Source organism: Sceloporus undulatus, chromosome 4 (genome assembly GCF_019175285.1).
Source record: "Sceloporus undulatus isolate JIND9_A2432 ecotype Alabama chromosome 4, SceUnd_v1.1, whole genome shotgun sequence".
In the NCBI taxonomy this organism is placed as follows: Eukaryota; Metazoa; Chordata; class Lepidosauria; order Squamata; family Phrynosomatidae; genus Sceloporus; species Sceloporus undulatus.
In genome coordinates, this window is record NC_056525.1 from 148,039,343 (window position 1) to 148,049,398 (window position 10,056).

The window sequence follows — 10,056 nt, forward strand, 5'->3', positions numbered from 1 at the left end:
GCTGCTCCGGTGCCTAGACTACGAGCCTTGGAAAAGATGGTGGGGAAGAGAGGGAGGAGAGAGAGAAAGGGAGAAAAGTTGGAAGTTTGTCTCCTCATTTCCATTCCAAGACTGTACTCCTTGGAAGAGATCCAGAGAAGTAGAAGGAGAAAGAGAAGTAATGTTTCCCCTTTAGATCCTTTGTTACATGCCCCTGAGTTTGATTCATGATTTTGGTCCCAAAACCTGCCCTTGAACTTATACAATATGGTATTCCTTTGTTGTTGTGTGCCTTCCAGTTGTTTTCTACTTATAGAGACACTAAGGTGTACGTGTCAATGAGATTTTCTTGGGAAGATTTGTTCAGAATGGGTTTGATTTTGCCTCCCTCTAAGGCAGAGAGAGTGTGACTTGCCCAAGGACATCCAGTGGGTTTCCATGGCTGAGCAGGTATTTGAGCCCTGATCACCAGAGTTGTAGTCAATGTTCAAACCAATATACCAGCCTGGCTCAAAATGCTCCTACTATTGTTTATTATGATGAGGATTTAGTATACATATGATGTGTATTTTCAGTAATTGAACCAATAATACTTACTCTTCTATATGCATCTTGGATACACCCATCTTCCCTTTACACATTGTTTTCTAAAAGGTGCTGATGATGGATCCATATGAAATCCTGCTTTACACTCAAATTCCATCCAATAATCAGATGCTCTCATGGATGTTGATTTAGTTATTGACCTCAGTTGTATGTTGTTATGGCCCATCTCACTTTCATCTGCTCTACAGGTCTCTGAAGGAAAAACAGAAATAATTTATATGTGACCCTGACTCTGTGTAATTATTGTTAAACTATTATGGCCTGGGTAGCAAAAACTTTGGCTTCTATACACAACTCACTTTACCTGGATGAGAATCAGTTCTAGCAAGTTTATTCAGCTGGACCAACCCAAACTTGGGGTGTTTACTAGTCACTCTGACTTATGTTTAACATTCAGCTAAGAGAGATGTACATTATTGCAATGGTGAGTTAACTGTGGAAGTAAACTCACAGTTTGTTCCTGGCCTTTTCCCTAAGATTCTATCAATAGGAATGGATGTCCATGGTGGGCAATCCTACCCATACAGATCTGTCTGCTTAGGCTCTCCTTTTTTCAGATGTTCAAGCCTAATGTCTGGACCTTGGCATCAAGAGTAGGGAAAACAATGGGGACTGTGACAGGCAATGACCAGGGGAAGTCCTAGTAGTTGTCTCAGGCCTGGTACATACCTCCAGGAAAGGGCGGCCTGTCGGTGGCCTGTTTCTCTCTGGAGGGACATCATAGCAGCCAAACTGCCCAGTGTCCCTCCGCCCCCAAAAGAACCTGGAAAACCTGGGTTCTTTTTGGGCTGCTGCTCGGACATCATGAGTGTGCACTTGTGACATAAGTGATGCGCAGTGACATGCATATGCTGTGCATTGCTTGCCTAAAGACAGCAGCCCCCGTGTGTATGGGAGGCCACCATTAGGCTGTCACCCGCACATACTAGGATTCTGGAGCGTGCGGTTGCCACACACTCCAGAACCCTAGTTTTGGCGACAAGATGGCACTTTTGGCCCATCTGTCTTGGGCCTAAGGATCCCAAGTACTTGTCTCTAATTTAATACAGAACTAAGTTTGCACAGTGCACATTTGCCTTCCTTTGTATCAATCATAAAGCTGCTTCTACTTCATTTGGTGATAGGTGAGGAGAGGTGAGGAGAGGTTTGGTCATCAAAATGAGGATGACATCAGGCACCTAGAGTCCGCCCCCCCCTTCCAAAAGGACATCCACCCAAAATATATATCTGTTGGGGACTGAAATCAATGCACAGCTTAAAAACTTGCCTCAGTTGTTGTTTAAAGCAAAATCCTGTTTCTGTTCCTATGAATAAATACAAACCCACTTCCAATATTTTTTACACCTGAATGAGACCATAACCAGGACATAAGATAAAGCTGCACAGTTTGATTCAAGCTCAATTCACAGTGGCTGTAGTGCAGTCACAAGGGACCAACAGTACTTGCCCAATGATGCCTCCAGCTAGATCCATGTATATGCTTTCAAATAAAACTGACATATTGCTGCTCTTTAAAGCAAAGCAAGGACCTGCACTGCAGTGATAGTAAAACCTACCCTTAGCCTTTGACATCAGGTGGTCTTGCCTCACTGAGGGGGATATTAAAGAAAATGGTCATGTCTATCTCACTTTTTTCAAGGTCCTTCTTCACTAATACAGGATAGTCAGGTTTATAGTTATAACACTTACGAACACATCTGGGCACGCCTCTCCAGTGACCATTTGAACACCGTGCAATTGGAGTGCCTTCCATTTCATACAGTCTATAGCACTGGTATATCACAGTTGCACCTGATAAGTATTCTTGTGCTCGACGGGCAATAAGCATTGCATTATCAATAGCTGGTGGAGGACCACACTTGGCTGGAATCTCTACAATGGAAATATTGAAGAATACGATGGCAATATGATGGTAAAATAAGACTTGGCACTATGGTGGTAAAATAAGACTTGGTGAGGGCTGAAACCCTCTGTCTCTGACATTGCTAGAGTCCTTCCCATTTCTAAGCATACAATGATAATACCATTTCAACATGCAAGATGATGTTTTGAATTAATTTTTAACATGAACAATCTAATTAACAATCAAAATAATATCCATTCTGAAAAGAAAAAGCAGGGAAAAAAGAAAAAGAAAAAAGGCAAAAAAATAATTCACAATAGGGCTTTAACCCCGCCATCCTGTCTGTAATGAAAAAGGGGGGTAATTATTCTACCATTACAGAGCCAACTAAATAATTGTACTAAAATTACAAAAAATAACCATATGTTACAGCATTTGTTTTTGTTTTTTACTGCTCCAAAAATCCATAAACAGTTTAAATGTTTCAAAAAATCGTAAACTGGCTTATCCTTTGAAACCTATGTTAATTTGGCCATTTGGGCCGAGCAACTTTAACAATTCATTCTTTCATCATTGGTGCTCCAGTTACTTTCCAATGTTGAACAAATATTTTTTTTGCTGCTGTTGTCATAAACTGAAGAAGTAATCCATATTTACTTGCCAGCTCTTTATCCATACTATCAAACAAAAGTATTTGTGGTAGCATTATAAAATCTACTTTTTAAAATTTACATATAAATCATAGACCAGTAACTTTTCACCGTCTTAAAAGCCCTTTTTATCTTGACATCACCAAAACTGTTTCTTATACAGGTTTTCTTTTAAATTGCTGCACAATGTAAATTTTCTATCTTTAAGCTACATATTTCCCATACATACATATGAACATTATGCCCATAATTTGGAGCCCACCTTATCATATATTCTTTTACAAGCATCTTCTGTTTCTAGCTTTATAGACTTCATTAATTACGTGGTCATCATCTTTACATAATTCTAAATAAAACTCTTTTTCTGACCTCTATGGCTACATTTCTCTTGTCTTGATTCAATCTTTTCTTAAGTTGCATAGATGCAAGATCTTCACCTTCCACAAGGATCAAAACTCAGTGTTTTGATAAATGTTCCTTTCCCCAGAAATCTTTAGTAAAGGGTGAAAAATTTATACAATCTGAAGAAAATCCAAAGGGAATGAATGTCCAAAATGTTAATCAATGTGATATTACTAGGTAAATGTTAAAGTATACAAAAACTAGGTTGAACAACAGAGTGAGTTTGCAAATGCCGAGAATACTTTTTGGGTATATATTTCTTACTGCACAATAATAAAATTCTAAATATGTCTAAAATGTGGGACAACTATGAAGAGAAGAAGCCTACCCCCTCCTCCAGCAACAATAGGTTTGAATGGCTTTTTTAACATTTTGGGGTGGGGTGGATGTGAGTCAGTGGATTGCAGGAAAGACCACTCTGTTGTATGGTAATTTTGACCACTTGGGGGTCATTTGAGGCAAAAAGTGCCAATGGGAAATATTAACTGGAATGGGTGGTCTGGGGACTTTGGGACTACAAAATGGGCTGAACTTTCCGCTCTCCCGGTGTAAGGTAGTTTTCCTAATAGAAATTTCTGGTAGAAATTATTTTAGTTTATTTTAGGCTGGTGCAGTTTAATCTTACCCGAATCAGTCAAGAGGTTCACCAAATCGTCATAAGCAACTTGTCCCTGTTGGTATATGGGGACTGAAAAAGAAGAAAGAAATATGAATATGAAAAAGAAATTACTTTGCTGCAGCATCACCCATTAATTAATGGTAATTCCTTTCCATTAGTCATTCTGAGTGGGAGTCTGATGGAATGATAATAATAATAATAATAATAATAATAATAATAATAATAATAATAACAACAACAACAACAATAATTTGTATTTTCCCACCTCTCCCAGGTGGATCGAGGCGGGATTACAACCTAACAGTAACAATAAAATGCAAGAATAAAACATATAATTTCAAACATTAAAACCAAAGATAGACCAAAACTGTTCAATAGTCAAAGGTTTCCCAGCCCTGTCCTAAAGTGTCCGCTGGTGTTTCCAATATTAAGTAATTATTTTTAGTATAGTTACAGTGCACCCTATATGCTTCGGGGTGTGACCACCCAAGTCCCCAATGCCCCCTATAGTTCCTCAATGGCTTCTTTTTAATTCATCTTCAAAAACTGTAAAAGGGGGGTTGGAAGAAGGGTGATGTGCAGCCCTCATAGGTCTAGAAGGATGGACATCACAGACTGCAAACACGGGGAAGTTGCCCATCCTTCTTTTAGAAAATGGAGTCAATTTTCTTATCTGATAAATGAAAGTATTACTGTTATAAAGGTGATTGTTCCATAAAATAGCCCATGCTTTCTTTGTATTGAGTTTGTGCAGCTGTTTGTGTTCTGGGGATAGAATTCTTTGCTAATTTTCTTCTTGAAGGAATCAATGAGTAATTTTAGAAATTCTTGCTGCAAGAGAGTTTCCAAATACTATGTAGTTTTTGATGACTATTCATAGTTCAGGACAAAATGTACATGTGGCATTTGTGTTCAGAAAACAGATTTTTCTTCATAAAAAATAATAGTTCTGAGCATAAATACTATGTTTTGCACAGCAAGTTCTTTTTTCTGCTCATAAAATGCTGTTTCTTTATGTGCAAATTTTGTCTTGAATCATCTGAACAGCAGAGATTCTCATTTGTCCAGGATTTTTCACACTGGGGTTTCTCAATACTCAAGAGACACCTTTATGAACCACACTTTGAATATTTTTAAACAACCTTTCTTCACAAATTTCCCCACTTGTTTATTATCTCTGCATGTCTCTCTGTCTAGACAACCTGAACTCCAGTACTGGGGAAATGTTGTAGTATAATTAAAGTGATGGATTTATTGATAGTCTTCATTTGAATGGAGAAACCTCACCCAGAATAAAAACCCTGCTTAGGAATGCATAGGTCTAAAACTGGGATTGGAGCTGGAATGCAACACAAGTCCCTTCTCCCAATGTCCATGACTACCCAGAAGTAAGTTAGATCTCCATACATTGAACTCTGTAACTGCTACTACATTCAGCTAAACCCACTTACAAAGTTCTCTTGAGCCAGACCTCGACCCCCATAAAGGCATCTGGTTTAGCCCTATGGATCCCCATGCTTAGGTTTTATTAGAATTCATGATTCTTCTTCTAAAGTCTGAAGCACACATTTCTTAATCATAGCTGTCAAAATCCCTGGATGCTCCTTCCAGTAAAAGCCACAGGAGGTAACTAAGGGCCAGAACAGACAGGCCAGAAAAGCCAGCTTCTAGGCAGCTTGGGAGCATGGCATTTAGACATCACATGACCCCAAGATGCCCAGAAGTCATGCTGGGCAATAACACGGAGCCCGCTTCAAGTCACTCTGGGGACATGAAGTTTAGATGCCACATGCCACCAGAGCACACAGAAGCCAGCTTGAGGCTGTCAGGGTGCCTAAGGCAGCCTTTTACTGGACCAAATGAGAGCTAATCTTTTCCACTCCTATTTGGGCCTAGTCTGGGGTGGATTGGGGCTGTCGTGTATGGTTGCCATGGTACTGTGGCAAGCAGATTGGTGTGGCCCCAATCTGCCCTTTTGGGGTGGTCTGTTTCCCTCCAAAGTTGTGAAACATATACAAAAAGCAAATACACAAGTATGTGGTGTAAATGCCTTTGTGCAGTGTGGACCCCCTTCCCCTTGAAAAATTGTCACAGACACCCATCTCAGGAATGACTCCTCTCAGTCATAAGTTCTCTGCAGAACTGGACTGCCATCAACCCATTAACAAACTGTTTCCCATTTAACACTTTTGGGGGCAAAATTGCTGGAATTTCTGCAATACCGTTGGTGTGTGTGCAGGGCAGTTTTGCACCAAAAGCATTCTCCAGATGACCATCTGAAGAAATGCTTACTCTTGGCATACCAGCTGAGATGCCATCTGATTAACTTTTGTTTTGCTTTGTTTTTTGCCATTAAATCCAATGTGTTGAGGAACTCCTATCCAAAAAATTATTTTTAATGAACTTTTTTTTTTAAAAAAATGTTTATTTTATGTGTTGTTTTGAGAAACAGAAAACATAGCAGAAATAAGACAATGTACAGGGAGAAAATATTTTTATCTGGGACAAGATGGCAGGCAACGGTGTGTGAATGCTGAACCCTGCAAATCTAAGAGTATAAGAAATTGCATCATATTAGAAGTGAAAAATAAAAACACTGAAGTATGCATTCACTAGCTTGTCCAACCAAATCATTGCTTTTAAATGTTTAATTGTGTTTATTCTACTTTTCACCTCAGAATACAATACCATTTTTAAAAAAAGCAATTAATTGGCCAGATAAGCAGTGAAACAATCTGACCTAATATTTTAATTGGATAGAGATTAAACAAATCTTAACAGTTTCCTGAGACAGGCCTTACTTTTACAAAGTGTATTATTTACTTGTACTTACCTGTTTGCAAAGCACAGCAGAGAACAGAACAGTATAACCCAGACAAATGTCAGTGTCCAGCAGGGCTCTTTTAGACTTTTAACAAATGATTCTACTAACTGTCCTTCCAAAGGTCTTTCCCAGTCTCTATTTCCACTAGATTAATGATTTACTCTTAGCCATAGTGTAAAACCTACCAAGCTTACTTCTTTGCTGTAGAAAAATGGATAATAAATTATCTCTTTGGGGAAGCAACCTAAGCCAGATCCACTAGTGTGCTTCTGCAAACAGACACTGCTTTGGTAGCTAGAAACAGGAGGTGGGCAATCCTCCTTCCCTACTACACTTCTCCTCCACATCCGCTGGTGTTAGGCACAGGACCCCCGTGAAAGTGAAAAAACCAAAAATAAATAAACAGTACTTTTTTAACCTAAGATATCACCTCTCTAGGAATTCTTAGGTCCTCCAGCAGAATGCTGTGGTCAACATCTGCCAGAATTTGACCATAGAATTATGTTGCAAGATCTACAAATATCTAGAAATGTGTTTTCTTCTAGGAATCTTTAGGTCCTCCAGTGCAACTTCCAGCAAGATTTCTCTAGAGGACCTAGAGATTCCTAGGGAGAGAGCATATCAATCAAATATGCAAATAATCAAATCTGCAAAAATCAAAGCCACAAATGTGGAGGGACGAGCGTACATGCTCTGCTATAACCTAAGAAAATGTTCCAGATTGTTGAGGCAGCTCCCTGCAGGTTTTGAAAACCACCAAGGCTGCAGAGGGAGAGAGAGAGAGATACTATCATGAATATAGTGTTGGTTGGAAATTGTCTTAAGGAATACAAGGATTCTTCAAATGTTCTGTGAATGCAGTGTGTGTGTCTGTATAAATTCCTGGACAGATTATGAACAGAACTAAATCTACATAGGAATTTTAAAGCATGGGCTACACGTAAATATACAATTATGGCAAAAGTAGATGGATGTAAATATTGGGATGAGCATTGTTCATTAACTGCTCAGGAAACCTTTTTTGTGTCAAGCAGACCAGATACTTCTGGAAATTCACAAGAAAGGTCCAACAAATGGTTTTTTAGGTGCTGAATTGGGGGTATAATGTGCCTGCACCATGCATGGGCGCATTTTATGCTGCTGCCAGCTTAGGCAGAAGCTGCACGAGGAGAAAAGCAATGGTGCTTGTGCCTGTGGCATGTGTGTGCCACGCCACCACAGGCACACACCCCATTATTTCCTTGGGGCTCAAGAATAGGTGGATTTTACGTTACGTGGGGGGATCCAGAATGGATTTCCCGCATAAGGGGAGGGCCCTTTGTACTTAGGATTCCAGCCGTAAAGAAGTCAAGTAAAGTGTTATATCTGTATATTATTTTAACATTGCTAGATATTATTATTGATTGCATCTGTTTCAGATTCAAAGACTACTTACAATTCTGTGCTGTGCAACAGATCCATAGCAAGAGCAGACCAGTGGAGCCCAGCAAGTAGCGCGCCATCACAGAGCCTCCCCAAAGAGCTCTAACCAATAGCTTCTGCTTGGTTTATTCTGTCCCTCTGTTGAGTGGACTCTGGCTTTTTCTAACTGTTCCAAGGAATGACCTTGCTTAAGCTTTTTCTTCTACTGTCACGCCCCTTTTAACTCAGTTGCAACACACACACACACACGCACAAAACCTTCTATTTAGGGAGAAGGCATTGTGCAAATAGAGCAAAATACTTACCCAAGCAGTCTTTGTGAATCCCCCCCCCCCAAAAAGTGCTTCTGCTGTTTCTCTCAGCTTTCAGGCTCTCACATTTTACAGCAGTGAGTAAACTTGTTTAGTCTACCAAATCACAACATTGGCCTGAAACACACAGACCATAAGAAGTGGCTTCCAGCTGCATTGGAAATGCGCCATTTATATGATGCCTGTCTCCAACATGGCCAGAAGCTAAACTGAGGCTGCGCTTTGGTCCTTTAGCCTGGAGCAAAAAGGAGCCAGGATAATCCAGCTCCTGGTAGCATGTCTTAGGGCCACTGCTGCTGGCCCACTTTTGGAGTGGGCCATGTAGTCACCACGGAGCCAATCTGCTTGTGGCCAGAGTGGCCTCAGACTGCACTTTCCCAGGCATCTGCTTCACCCTTTTATTGCTTTTGTACAGGTACAAATTGCCCAACGAAATCAGTGTATCCCTTGGAAAGGATTCTTTGACAGTTTCAGAGGAAACTTTTCTTCCATCATTACCCTGACTTTTTTTTTTGCTGAATTTTACAAGGGACTTCAAATATTGTTGTCATGCAGATGTAAACCTCCATTGTCTGAAAATGCATTTCAGAAATAATTTAGTTTGACACTGCTTTAACTACCATGGGTCCATGCTATGGAATCCTGGGACTTATGGTACCAGAGTTCTCTGCAAGAGAAAGCTAAATATCTCACAGAACTAAGCATGGAGTCATGGCAGTTAAAGCTGTATCAAACTGCATTACTTCTGCAGTGCAGTTTCAGCCCTTGTTTCTCCACTACTTTTTCTACCTTTCTTCCTTACTGTGGAGATGACAACAAGGCAGGTGTGAGTAAAGTGCAGGCCAAAGATATTGGTAACATAAGACTGAAACTGATATTTCTTTAGACTTCTTTCTTTAAACAATGACAAATAAGATCTTCCACATAGAAAAAAAAATACAGATATCTTTCTGAATAAGTGCTATTATAAAAGGCATATAATAGACAGATATGGTTGACATTACTTACAAAATTTATTACAGATTTCTGCTGTTTGACATACCATCGTTCTGGTTGGTATTCAGCCATTATGTAACAGATAGCTGTCTGAAAAATTAATTTATTACTTTTTATTTAAACAGTGCTCTTCCAACTTTTTGCTTTTTATTTCCATTTATTAAATTGTGGACTCTGATTTTGACCCTTCAGAGAATATTTTCTAATGCTGGGTATACAGGCAAACTCAGTTAACAACATAGATGTGTTCCTAGGCACTACTCCTTTAACATAACATTTGGTATCAGAAGCAGAAATAACATGGAAATAATAGAGATAGGTGTCTATACTACACAATTTTGTATTGAAAACTAGCAATATGCACATGTGAAACAACCAGATCTGGCAACATTGCATAACTAAAA

The 10,056-nt window shown here is 39.5% G+C and overlaps 1 protein-coding gene across 1 annotated transcript; it reads right to left on the reverse strand.

Annotated features, from left to right (window-relative positions):
* Window positions 1-576: 576 nt before the first annotated feature.
* LOC121930059 (complement factor H-related protein 2-like) lies at window positions 577-8,525 on the reverse strand. Its single transcript, XM_042466217.1, has 4 exons — window positions 8,359-8,525; window positions 4,106-4,168; window positions 2,275-2,457; window positions 577-777 (listed from the first exon to the last, which is right to left on the reverse strand). The coding sequence occupies exons 1-4, from the start codon at window positions 8,423-8,425 to the stop codon at window positions 581-583; spliced, it is 510 nt and encodes a 169-aa protein (XP_042322151.1). The 5' UTR covers window positions 8,426-8,525; the 3' UTR covers window positions 577-580.
* Window positions 8,526-10,056: the final 1,531 nt, after the last annotated feature.

Bases quoted from the DNA above. Each gene is read 5' to 3' on its own strand.
- LOC121930059 (XM_042466217.1), bottom strand. From the start codon at position 8,425: ATGGCGCGCTACTTGCTGGGCTCCACTGGTCTGCTCTTGCTATGGATC. The intron at 4,169-8,358 runs GTAAGTAGTCTT...CTTCTTTTTCAG, and splicing joins CTGTTGCACAGCACAGAATT to TCCCCATATACCAACAGGGA. The intron at 778-2,274 runs GTAAGTGTTATA...TTTTTCCTTCAG, and splicing joins AGGCGTGCCCAGATGTGTTC to AGACCTGTAGAGCAGATGAA.